This window comes from Sorex araneus, chromosome X (genome assembly GCF_027595985.1).
Source record: "Sorex araneus isolate mSorAra2 chromosome X, mSorAra2.pri, whole genome shotgun sequence".
Taxonomy (NCBI): Eukaryota; Metazoa; Chordata; class Mammalia; order Eulipotyphla; family Soricidae; genus Sorex; species Sorex araneus.
The window spans coordinates 57,754,090-57,770,661 of NC_073313.1; the positions used below are offsets into that span (position 1 = coordinate 57,754,090).

General features: G+C 43.4%; 1 protein-coding gene across 1 annotated transcript in view; it reads right to left on the reverse strand.

Annotated features, from left to right (window-relative positions):
• BRCC3 (BRCA1/BRCA2-containing complex subunit 3) overlaps nucleotides 1–16,572 on the reverse strand; it is a 48,861-nt gene that overhangs the window by 14,843 nt on the left and 17,446 nt on the right. The window contains exons 6-7 of the mRNA XM_055120112.1: nucleotides 13,400–13,488; nucleotides 9,890–9,945 (exon numbers count right to left, since the gene is read on the reverse strand). Coding sequence (XP_054976087.1) covers nucleotides 9,890–9,945; nucleotides 13,400–13,488 — 145 coding nt within the window. The remainder of the gene's footprint in view (nucleotides 1–9,889; nucleotides 9,946–13,399; nucleotides 13,489–16,572) is intronic.

Below are 16,572 nucleotides of genomic sequence, written 5' to 3' on the forward strand. Positions count from 1 at the left end.
ATCAGAAAGATTCAATATTGGGGCTGGAGTGATAGCACAGCGGGTAGGCTGTTTGCCTTGCACACAGACGGCCCGGGTTCAATATCCAGCATCCCATATGGTCCCCCAAGCACTGCCAAGAGTAATTCCTGAGTGCACGAGACAGGAGTAACCTCTGTGCATCACCAGGTGTACCCAAAAAGCAAAAAAAAAAAAAAAGAAAGAAAGAAAGATTCAATATTAGCAAGAAATAGTAACAGAATGAAGATGGTAATTTTGTCATATGCAAATAAGTATATGAGTAAAAAATGAGTAACATTAACAGTGTTAGCATTACCTTTCTTTAATTATTAAATGACATTAGTAACAATAGCAATAAATAATAAATATATAGTTAAAATGATATATTAAAATTTAAATATTTCAACACTCTATTAAAAAGTTAAATATTTTATATGAAATTTAAATTGTTTTAAATAATATTAATAAATATTTAATTGATGAATGACATTAACGTGTTAGCAGCACTTCAAAAAGATATAAATCAAAATCTGATACAACTCTGGGAAGAGTTAAATGTCCAAGTACAGGTGGAGATTTCAATATCCTTCTCTCAAAAGCGGACAGCTTGTGAATGGCTTACTTAGATGTTATTTGCCTAGCACGTGTCAGGACACGTTCCACAGCCAGCCCCACTCCACATGTTCTGTTGATCCTAGTGGCACTGGCGCAAAGTGGGCATCTCCTTCATAACAACAAAAAAGGAAAAAAGAAATGAATAGATAAAACTTTTCAAAATTGACAGACAGTGGGAACAGATATTAGTAAGGATGCAGCCTTTACCACGGTAAAACAACCCCACCCGATTGCTCTTTATAGCATGTGCCATGGGGCACAGAAATTGAACCATACAGGCCACACTCAAAAAATATTCTCAATCATTTTGAAAATTTGAGTCACAAAACTTATTTTCTGTCCATGGATGAAATTAAATTAGAAATGCAAAGAAAGCTATCAGAATTAAGAACTAACAAACATTTATAAATAACCTATGTATCAGTAAGGTAGTCTAAAGGAAACATCAAGGCAAACTTCTTTTCTACAATTCCATAATTATTTCAAAACCGAATGTTAAAAAATCACAGTAACAATGAAAAGAACCAAAATAATAAAGTCAATTTTTAAAATAGGTTACATAAAAGATAATTAGGGCAGGACAAGGAAAATCAATTCAAGTGCAGCAGGACAAACATAAAACAAGAGAGATTATGATGGTAAGACTACCAGAACACATGTCATGCTCAGGAAATGGATGCCATATATACTCACCGAGTCATCAACAGGTGCTCTGACTGTTTAAAGTCCAAGAACACAATAGCCTGCTAGATCCTGTTTCCCAGAGACGTATCTAAATCAAAACTGTCGAGGATAAGGAATAGGAAAAGTGGCAACAGGGAAACTGGAATGATAAACAGGCAGCAGGCAGGGGCCAACACTGCTGGTGGCCTATCTGCACAGCAGTGACCCTTCCCTCCCAGCTGACTCAAGTTTGACTGTGAACCCAGCCAAAACCTTGCTGAAGGAAATGACTCCCAGCCTCCCCAGTAGCCCCGGCATGGCCATTTGTGTAAGTGCTCTCACTGGGCTCTCAGGGGAATTGTTTTCTGGGTGGCAGCCCCCTTTTGCCCTGCTACCTGTCCTCTCCTTCTGGCACTGCATGGACATGGGCTGGCTAGAGCTTCCAAACAAGCCTTGTGGACCAGGAGCTAAGCTTAGGGTGGAAACCGCACACCAAGATGTTCAAGCAGCAGCTTGAGCCCTGTCCCTGAGGACAGCACAGAACCTTGGAGGACCAAGCTCCAGGCTGCTGTTACCTGAGAGGGGAGCGGTGGTTCTTGTGAAGGGAACTACACCCTTTCGTGTTTAACATTTCCTCACTCTATACAGATGAACCCTGGCAGCAACAATGCCATTCATGAGAGAATTCCAGGGATCCGGGCGCGAGCCGGTCACAGGGAGCTAGCTGACATCCAGAAAGTATCAAACGCAAGCATACATGCTTTCACACTGTCTCTGGCATGTGCGAGCACGACCACCAGACACCTGCAAGCACTCCAACGTAGGGAGAGAAGATGAATTTGGGAAAGGGAAACGAGCACACACCGAAGAGTACATGCCAACTCTCAGAGTATACCTGCACCAGCAAGCAGGAGGCCGAGACCGGGAGCTTGGAGGTGCTAAGCAGTGGGGGCTTTGAATGAGCCCCTGATGGAGGCGCTGTGGCTCCCAAAGTCGTTACTGACAGGGTTTCGGGCACCCACTGCCAGCCCCAAGCCATCCCCAACAGTGGTGGTCAGCGCCGCCCAACAATGACCCAACTTCCCACCCCAGACCTCCTCAGCAACGCCAAAATTTTCACTTAGTACAGCTCGGGTCACACTTTTACAACTGATGTTGAGTGTCTTTTCCCTCCCAAGCAGAGCGCAGGAAGCAGCGTAGTGCTGCCAGCACCACAGTGTCGGGAATGGAACTGCAGGCCTCCCGCGTGCAAGACAGACCCATTCTCCCGGCCCTCCCAAGCCAAGTTTTAAGAAAGAGAAAGTATTTTCTCAGCTCTCCCCCGCCCTCTGGAGAAGCCCGTGTTTCTTTCTCTCTCTCCCTCTCTCTCTCCCTCTCCCTCTCTCTCTCTCTCTCTCTCTCTCTCTCTCTCTCTCTCTCTCTCCACAAAGACACAAAAACAAAAGACTTGAAAATGATAAAAATTGTTGAATGAAAGTAAAGATCCACAAAGAAGTGGATACTCATGGAGTGACGGACTCATTTTTCTTTTTGGTTTGTGGCCCACACCCAACGATGCTGGTGTAGGGACCATATCAGGTAGTTGAGATCAAACCTAGGTTGGCCTCGGGCAAGGCAAGTGCCCTACCTGCTGTACTATCGCTCTGGACGCAGGTGTGGTGTTAGAATGATGTACACACATGAAGTATAATTAAGAATCCTGTGTGAGGGGGCGGGGTGGAGCTATATTGGGATTCCTGGTGGTGGAATATGAGCACTGGTGAAGGGATGGGTATTCGAGCATTGTATAACTGAGATTTAAACCTGAAAACTTTGTAACTTTGTAACTTTCCACAATAAAAAATTTAAAAAAAATAAAAATTAAAAAAAAGAATCCTGTAGATCCTGGTACCTCAGTGTAAATGGTTAAAAACAGAAGAGCCAAGGCTGGATAGTACAGTATGTAGGGCACGTGCACACAGTCAACCCAGGTTCAATCCCCAGCACCCCATATGGTCCTCTGAGGACAGAGCCAGGAGTAAGCTTTGAGTGTATGGCCCAAAAACTAAGGAAAAAAAAGACTTCTAGGGACCAGAGTGATAGTACAGCAGGTAGGAGATAGTACAGCAGACTGAACCATGGCCAACCTGCGTTCAACCCCTGGTACCACATGTGCTCTCCCGAGCACTGCAGGGAGCGATCCCTGAGTACAGAGCCAGGAGTAAGCCCTGAACATTGTGTGGCAAAAAATAATAATAATAATAAAATAAAAAATTAAAAAGAGAAGAGCCAAGGTAACATTCATGATCCACAGAACTGGAGGGTTCCTATTACTAAATGTCAAGACCTTCAGTAAAGGGATGTAGCCAAGATTATGTGACAGCTAAAGACCAGCCAACAGTCAATGAAGCCAAGATTATGTGACAGCTAAAGAACAGCCAATGGTCAATGAAACAAAGCAGAGAATCCAGAAACACATCAACATGTGTTTGATGTTTGTAAAAGCCTGAATGATGTCAAAGAAAAAGTCTTTCCAAAAACAAATTCTGACTCACTGGAAATTAGTATTAAAAAAGAACCTTCAAACCATACATAAAATCAGTTCCACATGTAGCATATAAATATCAATGTGTTAATTAAAACAAAAATTAGTACATATGAATGTCCTTGTGATAGGAAAAAGATCTCAATTTTTTCTGAGAGCACTAACTACATATATTAGTAATATCAATCAAAATATTCAAAAATATCAAATAAACAATATCAAAATATATCAGAAAGTAGAGGGAGGATAACAGGAAATTCAATCAAAATGGGGAAAGGGCTTGAACAGACACTTCTTCAGAGGCATCCAAATGGGTAACTGGTACATGAAATGATGTAAAACATGATCAGAAAGGCAAACGAAAATGACAATGTGATACTACCTCAAACTACTGGGATGGCCAATATAAAAAAAGATAAGTGCTCACAGATTGTGGAGAACCCGGAAGCCTTGGACACCATCGGTGGGGATATAGCAGATACAGAAAAATAAGTATGCAGGGTTCTCAAAACAAACCAAGTAACACTCCCATAAGACAAAGCAATCTCACTTCGATGTGCATATCCACAAGCGTTGAAAACAGGATCCTCAACAAGATAACTGACATGCAGCAACACTTCCAACACAACCCAAGTCTCCAACAAAGAGTGGACAGAATGTAATATGTACACTGAGGTGTCAATATGTTCTATGAAATGCAACATTAGCCACTTCCATCATTGTGAGAACATCATAGAGTGCACCTTCCTTTCAAAACTGTGCTTGCTTGGTCCCCTGGCAAATGACCCGGGCCATCCTTGAGTTCCTCACATTCTAGTAATACACTGGACATATCTAAATCATCAGTAGGCCCTAGGAATTTTAGGAATGCTGCCACACTATGTATGTGGTCCACTGTTGAGTGAGACATAAAGCACACAACTATACACACAATAGAGTGTCATTCAACTTACATAAAAGAAACCCTAGCAACATGGATGAACTGGCAGGACATTTGCCACATGGAATCAGTCATACACAGAGAGATAAACACCATGTAATTTCACATATAGGAATTATCTGAAACAATCACACTCACAGAAGTCAAATTATAATAAAGGCTACCAGGGAAGAGGGACATGGGTGTTCAGTGAGCATAAAGTTTCAGTCATGCTAGATGAGTAAGCGCGAGAGAACTGCTGTGTCTACAGTTGGAGGTTTCTGTACACTTTGAGCTTTGTTCAAAAGGCAGATCTCAATCTGAGAGCCGTTCCAACAAATACAGAATAAAATAAACTTCAAAAAGAAAAGGGAAATTTGGAGGTGGTGTAGATGTCTATTAGCTTCACTATCCTGATGCCCAGCCTGTGAGTCAATTCATTCACTTGTACCCAGGAAACAAGTACCCAGGCTGCTTGAATACTAAACAGTAAAGCTCCTGGAGAGGTAACTCCATGCACTGGAGAGCATGCTTGGTGCTGGGGGAGCTCGGCTTCCATGCCTGGTACTGCCTGTTCCTCTGAGTGGTGCCAGCCGAACATTGTGAGTGGTCCCTGGGCCCCTGAGCACTACTTGGACACATCCCCAATTTTTTTTATTTCAGTAAAGGTTAAAGGTTAAAGGTTCTGGTGATTTAGTAAAAGAGAACAGACCACTCAGTGGCACCATGATTTCCACTGGTCATGATTATCTCTACTGTTTCATCTGTGATGACATTCTAGCCCCAAATCTGACTTCTCTGAGGGCCCCACATCATTTCTAACCCAGCCAGGCAGAATACATGTAAGAATGAAAGCAAAGTGAAGATAAAACAAGGGTATGTGCTCAGAATTCAAACAGATTGGAAGAGGGCCCTTTGTTTTTGAAGGCAGACTCAAGTGTCTGAAAGAAACTCAGTGACCCTTTCAAGTACTTTAGGCTCTAGTAACTGAAAATCTAATGATTGCCTTGTTCCACTATGGTGGCATTTGTCCTTTACAGTATCAGCACCATTTCTTGATTTTTGAATTTTTATTTAGGCCCATGATGTGCCCTTAATAGGAATAATTCAGGCATATGGTGTGACTACACCACAACATCCTTCACCAGAGTGACACTCGATCTCCTCTTCCCCTAGCCCCACTTGGTGCAAGAGTAAGCTCTGAGTACCACTGGGAGGGGGTGCGTCCCCACAAAAATTCACAAAACCAAATGGATATTTTGGATCTCTAACTTTCACCAGAGTACAAAAAAGAATTTTCTCTTAAAAGAAAATACTTCACAGGCATGATAGAGCTCAGAGAGCTGGGCATAGGTTTTGCATGCAGGAGAGCCAGGTTCAGCTCCTAGCAATGCACCTCCGAGTGCAAACACCAAGCACAGAGCCAGGAGTAGGCCCTGAGCACCACCAGATGTGGTTCAAAAACAAACATTTCCCAAAACCAGTTCAAAATTCAGAAAAACTTAGAGCCTGGTATTCTTCAATTAATAGCAATCACCAGTTATCTGTAAAGAACTATATTATTACATAACAGTGGCACAGGGAAATCCGCAAACAACTGCAGACATTTCAAAAAAGCAGAGACTAGATTTAGAGCTGGTATTTGCTTTCCATGTAGAGAAACATCATCAAAAAATGGGAAGAAATGGACAGGAACTTCCTCAAAGAAGAAATACAAGTGGCCAAAACACACATGAAAAAATGCTCTATATAACTAATCATCAGGGAGATGCAGATTGAAACAATAATGAGAAATCATCTCACACCACAGAAACTGGCACACCTACAAAAGTACAAGAACAACCAGCGCCGGCACGGATGTGGAGAGAAAGGGACTTTCCTTCATTGTTGGTGGGAATGCTGAATGAAAAAATGGTCCAGCCTTTTTGGAAAAAAAATATAGACATTCCTCAAAAAACTAGAAATTGAGCTTCCATATGACCCAGCAATACCAATCCTGAAAATATATCCTAAGGGTGGCTGGAGCTATAGCATAGCGGGTAGGGCATTTGCCTTGCACGCGGCCGACCCGTGTTCGATTCCCAGCATCCCATATGATCCACTGAGCACCGCCAGGAGTAATTCCTGAATGCAGAGCCAGGAGTAACCCCTGTGCATCGCTAGGTGTGACCCAAAAAGCAAAAAAAAATAAAAGTGTTAAAAAAAGAAAATATATCCTGGGGGCCCAAAAGCACATAGCAGAAACAACATCTGCACTCCTAGCCATAATCTGGAAACCACCTGAGTGTCCAAGAACAGACAAATGGATAAAGAAACTATGGAACATCTACAAAATGGAATACTATGCAGCTGTTAGGAAAAATGAGGTTGTGAAATTTGCTTATACATAGATGGACATGGAGAGTATCATGCTGAGTGAAATGAGTCAGAAGGAGAGGGAGAGATATAGAATGATTGCATTCATTTGTGGGATATAAAAAATAGTAGAGAGTAAGATCCAAGGCCAGGAAAAACAAGGGCTAGGGGGACTGGTCAATGGTTAGAAGCTTGCTACAAGTGTGTGTATTGGGGGGGAGGATTGGCAGGATATAGAGAAGGGACCAGTATGACAATAATAGCTGGAAATGATCACTCTGGACAAGAAGTGAGTGTTGAAAGTAGGTAAAGGGATATATGTGATAACCTTTCAGTATCAGTATTGCAAATCACAATGCCAAAAAGGAAAGAGAGACAAAGAGAACAACAGAGAGAGAGAAGAAAAGTACCTGCCACAGAGGTGGTTGGTGAGGGGGAGGGAGGGAAACTGGAAAGAGTAGTGGTGGGAAATATGAACTGGTGAAAGGACAGGTGTGTTTTAACATCCTATAACTGAAACCCAATAATGAACAACTTTGTAACTGTATCACTGTGCTTCAATTAAAAAATAAAAACAGTAAAATAAATAAAATACAAAAAATAACAATGAAGGTTGGATAGATAGTACTGTGGGTAGGGTCCTTGCCCTGCATGTGGCCAATCCAGGTTTGATCCCCAATGCCCCATATGGGTCCCCAAGCCCCAGCAGGGGAGATTCCTGAGTGCTGAGCTAGAAATCTCCAAGGAGTGCTCCCAGAAATACTAAGCTCACATATGCAGGCTAGACAATTCAGTGCCAAGGCCTGGCAAAATGGAGCTGCTCAGACCCAGAATGCTTTGGGGGCAAGTGAGCTACATGTGGTAGTACTTGGGGGAATCATGTGGTAACATGGATTGAGTGTTGGGCTGCCACACACCAAGCACATGCTCAAGCCCTTTGAGGAATCACCCTAGACCTCAGTGATATGCTCTAAGATGTCCTAATGGTCTCAGGCTCTGTCAATTATTCTGCATTGTTAGAAGGTGGGTAGAAAGAGGAGAATGAGAGAGAGAGAGTACAGCAGGTAGGGCGTTTGCCCTGCATGTGACCGACCCACGTTCAATCCTTGGCATCCCATAAGGTCCCCCAAGCACCTCCAGGAGTGATTCCTGAGTGCAGAGCTAGGAGTAACCCCTAGGCATCACTGGGTGTGACCCAAAGAGCCAAAAAAAAAAGAATAAGGTAGGCTGAGGGGAGGGGGGCAGGAGAGGAACTGAAGACACTGGTGGAGGGAAATGCACACTGGTGAAGAGATGGGTGATAGAACACTGAGTGAAACCCAATCATGAACAACCTTGTAACTGTGTATCTCATGGTGATTCAATTAAAAAAACTGAAGTAGCTATGTCACATGTATAAGTCCCCAAATCCAATACCCAATAGAACATGGCCGCTAAGCACTACTAAGCCACCCCAGCCCTGGGGGCCCACAGCACTAGTGGGGCCCAGGAGTAGAAACCAAGAACAGTTTGCTATGAAATGAGAATAATCACCAAACGAGCACATATCCCACATACAGTATTCCTGAGAATAATCACCAAATGAGCACATATCCCATGTAGGATATTCCTTAATTTTAAGAACATTTCTAAAAATTAAAGTTGCTTGACTAGGGCTGGAGAGATAGCACAGCGGGTAGGGCGTTTGCCTTGCACGCGGCCGACCCGGATTCAAATCCCAGCATCCCATATGGTCCCTTGAGCACGGCCAGGGGTAATTCCTGAGTGCAGAGCCAGGAGTAACCCCTGTACATCGCCAGGTGTGACCCAAAAAGCAAAAAAAAAAAAGTTGCTTGACTAGTTATCACTTTCATATGCATCCATGTTCCAAAATTACCCAAAGGAAACAAAGTCTCCATCACACTCCTCTGCTCAGACATTTTATACATCCACTTGACAGATGTTTTAGGTATCTATAAGCAAATATAGTTATGTTCATGGGTATATATCTCATCTACATCTTTAATTGAATGGTAGAAAACCATACTGTTCGTGTATCTCACCTTTGTAGTTAACAGTCTATCTTGGAGTAATTCTTTATTACTACCAAGGGCCCTCATCTTTTAATAGCTGCATGTTATTCCATTATCTGTATATATCACAGTTAATCAGATCTATAGTAGCAAGACATAAGAATGGGTCACCCTCATTCTTTATCATTTCAAACAATGCTATTTAAACCACATAAATTGACAAATATTACAAGAAAATAATTCAGAGCTATTGCCTCCCTCCAACTCCCAATTAAGACAATGAACTTGGCTTGTACCAAAATCTGTATTCTCAGTGCCTATCCTGGTGTCTGGTATATAACAAATATTAAGATCTGCTATTTTAGGTTGAATTAAACTTATATGAAAATACTAGCCAACACAACCAAACTTAAATGAGACACTGCAATTCCAAAGTCCCGTTTACTATACAGCTAAGACAAGAGTGTATAGAACTCTATATACTCTGCATAGTCAGTCTTTGTTTAATAGTTTATTTACCCCAGAAAAAAGTGAATAAATGTAGGACAGGAAATGAGACACAGGCTGTGGAGATACAATTGCAATGAACAGACTGTTTCTGTGATCTGAGCTTTCTGAAATCCCCAATATGTGAAATAATTAATATGTTCTTAGTGGTTGTGGAAGTGAGTTTAGTGGTTTAAATCAACTTAGAATCCATAGTATCATACCAGCTAAAGAAATCAAAGGAAACAAAAAAAATCAATTCCCTAAACCGTGTTTTAGCCCAGGATTATATACAAACTTCTTGGGTATACTTACTCGGAGTTCTTCTGGGCCTGTATGGATTGAAAGCAAGTGTAGAGTACCCGGCCAGTCTATAAATAAGAATGAAAAAAGGCAGGAAAAGGTTACAAGAAGAAGCACTAATATTCAGAAAGGTATTTCCTAGACTCTAACCTTGAAATCAATCGTCTCTCTGAAGTAGATGGCTGAGAGAAATGTGCCTAACTTAGTGTCAATGAGAGGGGCCAGACACTTGGCCAGTATGTGACTGCCCATGTGACCATAGGTCATTGCCCACAAACATGGGACTCAAGAAAGCCAGGGTCAGTGCATTCCAACTCCAATGACAATAAACAGATTTAAGACAGAATCTATTGACTACATTTCAATTTAAGTACAAAGGTTGAGATGCTGAACTGGAAAGTTTCATACAAAAAAGAGTGACTGTAGGGGCTGGAGCGATAGCACAGCGGGTAGGGCGTTTGCCTTGCACACTGCCGACCCGGTTGATTCCCAGCATCCCATATGGTCCCCCGAGCACCGCCAGGGGTGATTCCTGAGTGCAGAGCCAGGAGTAACCCCTGTGCATCGCCAGGTGTGACCGAAAAAGCAAAAAAAAAAAAAAGAGTGACTGTAGAAAATATTAATCAATCACATAAATCTAAGGCTATTATTAATAGATACAAACTATGGTGCTACTTGGCAAATTTTATACTTACAGTGTCTAAACAGTAATTTTCTTCTGAAAATTTGAACGAACAGACACATAGTAAAACCTCCTGATGTGAACATGAAACGCAAATAGAGTATGCTAAATAGAGAATGACAAGACTGGCCTGTGTACACAGCTGATCTGTAACTTCTTCAGGCTTTAGCTCACTAACATATAAAACATGAATAACTATCATCATATTTATGTAAAACACCTAGATGTTGGTGCAAATCTTAGGTGGAAACTAGCAGGGTATTACTAGTACTAGACATAAAGTGTAAGTAGAATCTGACCATTTCTTACTCCTAATACACTTTTTCTCAATTGGGCTGCACCAGCAGTGCTGAGGGTACTTGTATTGCCTTTACCCTTACAAGCATGGCCCAGTCTCTGCCTACACTACATCTTCCCCTCTTTCCTGGATGAACGGATTCCATTCATCCATTCTCCACTGTGCACTGTCAACACAGTAGCCAGAGAGAGCCTGTTAAAACAGGAAGTCGTCCTCAGTGACTTCCCACCGCAGAGTCCAAGCCACTGCCCTATGCAATCTGGTCTCCAATTGTCTTTCCGAACTCAGGGCACCTGCAAGAGAAAGGTGCCTCCATGCCAGGCTGTCTTCACTGGGGCCCCTCAGAGGGGGACAGCTGAGTTACCCTCCCCACCCCAAGCAGCACCCAAGCAGCCGAAAACCTCCAGAACCCAACTGCAGCCATACTCAAGGCCACTCTCCACAAGCTTGGACGAGCTTCACCTTCAGGAGAACCTGCAGAAAAACCCAGGTACGCCGGACCTGTGACTGAGATCTCCAAGCCCACTCAGAATGGGACTAGGCCTCCTCTTCCTGACTCCCCAGTTTTCCAGTAGCTTGGCAGCCACACCTACAAACTGTCCCCAGCGCCACATAATCTCATCAATGGCCAAGACCCAGAGACTATGAAATAAAGCTCCCAGAAGAGAGCAACACCGAATGTCCTGGAACACGCGCGCGGCCATATTTGCAGTCGCACATCCTCTTACACTCTATCTCACTGATGTAGCAAAAGTAGCACACATTTGTTTGGTTAAAACAAGACATGCTTGTAATCTCTTATATAAAGGCTTAGATGGCTCCAGGGTGAACTACAACAATCTTCAAACAGTTTCCTCTTATGGTGGTGGGAAGGTGCATGGTGGTGGAATTGGTGTTTGAACATTATTTGTAATGAACTATTGTGAACAACTTTATAAAAATAAAAATTGAAACAAAATTTTTAAAAAGAGGGAAAGGTGCCAACCGAACACTGCAAAAAACTAAAGCATGCGGAGAGGCGTGTGCACTCGCTGGCTCTCCAAGCGGCTCTGTCTCACCGCCCACGTTCCATGCTCTGGAAACGCTGTGTGTGCTGTCTGGAAGGCTGTTGGCCAAGGGCAGGCGACGGAAGGAAGAACGAGGACCAAGCTGGTTGCTGATTAGTTACTGTTTATTCAATCTTCCATCTTTCTCCTCTCCCGCACTCCCAACTCCTCTCCTGGATTTACAGTAGCCCTCTCTCCCATCTCTCTCCTCCCTTTCTCCTCTCTCGCCCTTGCCCCTAGGTTACACACTGCCAGGTAGCAAAATCAACATAAGAAAGCCCTTCCTGAGGGCAGGACATTCCAAAGCCCTTCCTGACTCTTAAGGTGTTTTTTTCCTTTCCTTAGTCCAAACACTCAGTAACATCTTAATACTAGTTATTTTTGTATGGACATAGTAAGAGATACATTGAGGCTTGCAAGGCAGCTCTCCTGGCAACATCTTGCCACAGACTCAGACTACAGCACTCAGGCCAGATTAATCATTCCTCACCCTAGCAGGGTCTGAATCTAGTTATCACTGTTTGGATCATGACAACATTTGTCCATGATCAAGCTCTTAACTCATAGTTAAGCATTAGGCACTTTGGCCAGGCCCATCTCAATGCCAGGGTAGCACACAACTCACTGCTTGCCCTGGGTCCGTCTCGTCCCTCGACTGGACCCTGCTTTTGGGGGTGCTAGGAAGTAAGGGCAGCTGAGGCTTAGGTCGAGAGAAAGATGCCCAGGAGGAAAATATGTAGAGTCAAATGACTCCCAGGTTACAAAAGCATAGCATTTGCTAAGTCTTCCTGTGTCCATACAAAAAGGACATTGCTCTGAATAAACTATGCAAAGGACTCAAGGAGAAGAGAAAAACAATATTTACAAGTCAACAGAACACTAAGAAAGAAGCTACAAATAAACACAGAGGAATGGGAGCACTGTGACAGGAGTAACCCAATAAACCTAAACTACCTGAGGCTATGTTATCCTACAGAACTGGAGACAATAATAATGGGGGCTGTACTGTGGACATGTGTTCACAGACTTTCTCCCTCTGCCGGCAACAGACTAACTTCTAGTGTTCCCTCAACATGCTTCACTCAACCCAGGGTCTCTGCACTGGCTGTTTCCTCCCCGTGGCATGTTTCTCTCTACGAAAGCCTGCTCCCTCATAATCCTCAGATCCTGGTGCTATGACCCTCCCACTAACACTAACCATAACCAATCTAAGAAAATTACCAAATTTTTCTCTGTTCTATTTTTTGTTCTGGTTTGAAGGCCACACTCAAGAGTGTACCCTTGGTGCACTGCTGGGGTATGGGGTCACTCCTGGCAGTGCTCGAGGATCATGTGGCACCAGCGAAGAAACCCAGGACTGTGTTCTTGTTCCCTTTGAGCCATCTTCCTGGCCAGATTTCTCTCTATCCTGTGTGTGCGTGCACACATGCGTGTGCACACACACACACACACACACACACACACACACCCTCACCTACACACACACACACAAATACCTTTGTGTTTTTATCTTCTATGAAACAGGAAAAAATAAGTCCCACAAAGCCTTGATCCATCATTTGGTACATAGCCTGTGTTCGAACATCTACAAAATAAACAAAAGTAAAACATCAACTGTCAACAGAGTTTATCTCAAAGACATGGTGATTTAAAGATACTAGCAATATGCAATACACAAAGATATATCCTAAGGACAATCTGATTATCACCATGCAAACAACCATTTGCCTAGCTTAACACTGGGCTTAAGTAACAGCTGTAGGGCATTTGCCTTGCATGCTGCCGACCCAGGTTTGATTCCTCCATCCCTCTCGGAGAGCCCGGCAAACTACCGAGAGTATCTTGCCCGCATGGCAGAGCCTGACAAGCTACCCGTGGCATATTCGATATGGCAAAAACAGTAACAACAAGTCTCAAAATGGAAATGTTACTGGTGCCTGCTCGAGCAAATCAATGAGCAACAGGATGACAGTGACAGTGAAGAACACTAGGACAAAACAGATTTTTTTAAGTCTAAGGTCACCCTTGGCTAAAATGAGCCCACCATAAAGCATAGCATAGAAAATGAAAAACTGGAAACACTGTTCTTTTCTTTCTCGGCTCATGCAGGCACAACTTGCAGCTCACCTTCTGCAGGGTGCCCTCCACCTTACCTTCGAGTCCTGATGGTGTTCCTAAGAGAGGAGCCCAGCCCAAAGTCTCCCAGCGCCCTTGCTCTGTGCTCCACCCTCTTCCTCCCGTAACAGCCCTCCTGACTGGCGCTCCTGTTATGGCTGGCTTCTTGAATCCTGGTCTTGTCAGCTTCAGCCCAACGTGGGTGGCACGTGGTAGGTTGTCAGGAAATTTTGACTGACATGTTTGTTTTAGTCTGGTTTTGAGGCCGCACCAGGCAATACTCAGGGCTTACTCCTGTCTTTGCACTCAAGAATTACTCTTGGTGATGCTCGGGGGAACATATGGGATGCAGGCGAACGACTTACCCACTGTACTATTGCTCCGACCCCTGACATGGTATTTGTGAGGACCCTCCCCATGAAGATATCGCTTTTCCAGAAAGCAATAGCTCAGATCATTTTGTGGTTCACTGTGTATAGAACTCTAGCTGGACTACAGAAAACATATCCTACATATGTATGAACATATAGATTCATGCAATATACTTGTGCTGCAGTTAAAAGTGGAGTCAGGGACCAAAGAGATGGCATTCCTATTAATAGACGCAGGAAGACAGAAATTTCAGGCCATCCCGAAGTCTAGCTCTGGCGAAAATGTGGCTCTTGGGATGCGAGATATGGCAGGTGTGAACGCAGCCAATTCTGGTTTGACCCCCAGCACCACATCTGGTCCCAAGCACAGCCAGGGTCAGTCCAAAGCAGACTCAGGGCTAGCCCCTGACTATGGGCAGGTATGTACCCCTCAAAAAAAAAGCTGGGCTCTTGACTTCTGTTTCTTCCTATGGCCTCAACTCTGCTAGCTTAGACTGTGTCTCTGAAACAAGCTGAAATATGACGACTTACACCTTTCTCAGTGAAGCTCCACCATCACCCTGAAGTTTTATATTGATTAATAACTACCTCCTAAGTGCCAAATCCAAACAACCCAGTTTTGTCTGTGTACCTGGACCAAAGTGCTCTGTAGCTCTGCCATCCAATTTTTCTCTCAGTGTGAAAGCTCACTGCTCAGCTGACTGCTTGTGTTGAGGCCCTATGAGCTATGATAAATAGCTCTGCAGGGGGACACAGCAATGCACAGAAAACGCACAGGCCTAGTGTGCACTGAGTCAGCAACACTGAGTAGTACTGCAGAGGGCCTGGCACTGAACCACATGCCAGTTTGGCTAAGAACTGCCAGTGGAGGCCCTAGGTCTGGGAGCCTCATCAGGATATGTTTCAATGCTAGACGCACTCTGAGATGCTCATCTTCACATAGTGAAGGACAGTGGCATGGGAAAGAACAAGAAAACCATGGCTCCATCTCCGGTGAGAAATCCAGCCAGCCTCAGCACTAAACAGTAGCATTTATTTCTCTGTTACCTTCAAAGCTGAAAGACTTTTATCTCTAGACTTCACTTATTTTATACCTTGCCTGCCCTGTAGTCTATAGTTTTCCCTACATATTTGCTAAGTGCTTGCTAAGGAGGGTAAAGAAATATACTATATCTAAACATTTGTACAATACTTCTATAGAGTATTGACTTGTAACCTCCAGAATGGAATGCTTATTGGAGAAAAAACAAAAATAAACACACTATGACAAAACGATAGCAGAGCAAAGGATCTCTGTTAAAAACACATTTCTATCCACACCACAGTCACCGAAACCGAAAGCATGTGATCCAACATACAACAAACAAATTTAGAAAGGGGCCTGTGAGGGTGTCACGCTGCAGACAGGGAATAAACCTGGAAACACTAGTTGGGGGAGTGGTGCCAGAACATTTCATGCCTAAATCTCAATTATCGATAACTGTCAATCATGGTTCTTTGATAAAAATTTTAAAATATGTAAAATAAAAACACAAATTTATCAACTTAATATACACATTTACAAGTAGCAGAAGGTGAACCAAAGAGTTCAAAGTGTGACAATCCCATAAGTTTATAACATAACCTGGCTATTTAAATAGCTTTACCTTTTGTTCTGCAAATCATGAGTAGGCAAAATTCAGTGGTGTATACGCCATGATTTAACTACATCTTTCCCCACCAGCTAATGGACACATCCCATTCCATTTCCTGCTTTCATAAGTGGTGTTCCCACGTGCCTAGTCAAAGTGAGATGCTGGAGAATAAATACCACAGGCCCTACATGGTACAAATCTCAGTTCAAATACTGAATCTTCAACTTCCTAGCCATCTGGTTTTGAATAAGGAACTAAAACCCCAAGCCTCACCCAAGTTTCTTCCCTTAAGAGCCATATGCCCCTTATGGGGCTGGAGCAATAGTACAGCGGGTAGGGCATTTGCCTTGCACGTGGCCGACCCGGGTTCGATTCCCAGCATCCCATATGATCCCCTGAGCACTACCAGGAGTGATTCCCGAGTGTAGAGCCAGGAGTCAGCCCTGAGCATCGTCGGGTGTGACCCAAACCCCCCCCCACAAAAAAAGAGACATACGCCCCTCATGATTACTAGGGAAACAGGTCGAGAAGTAACCACGAGCTGCACTG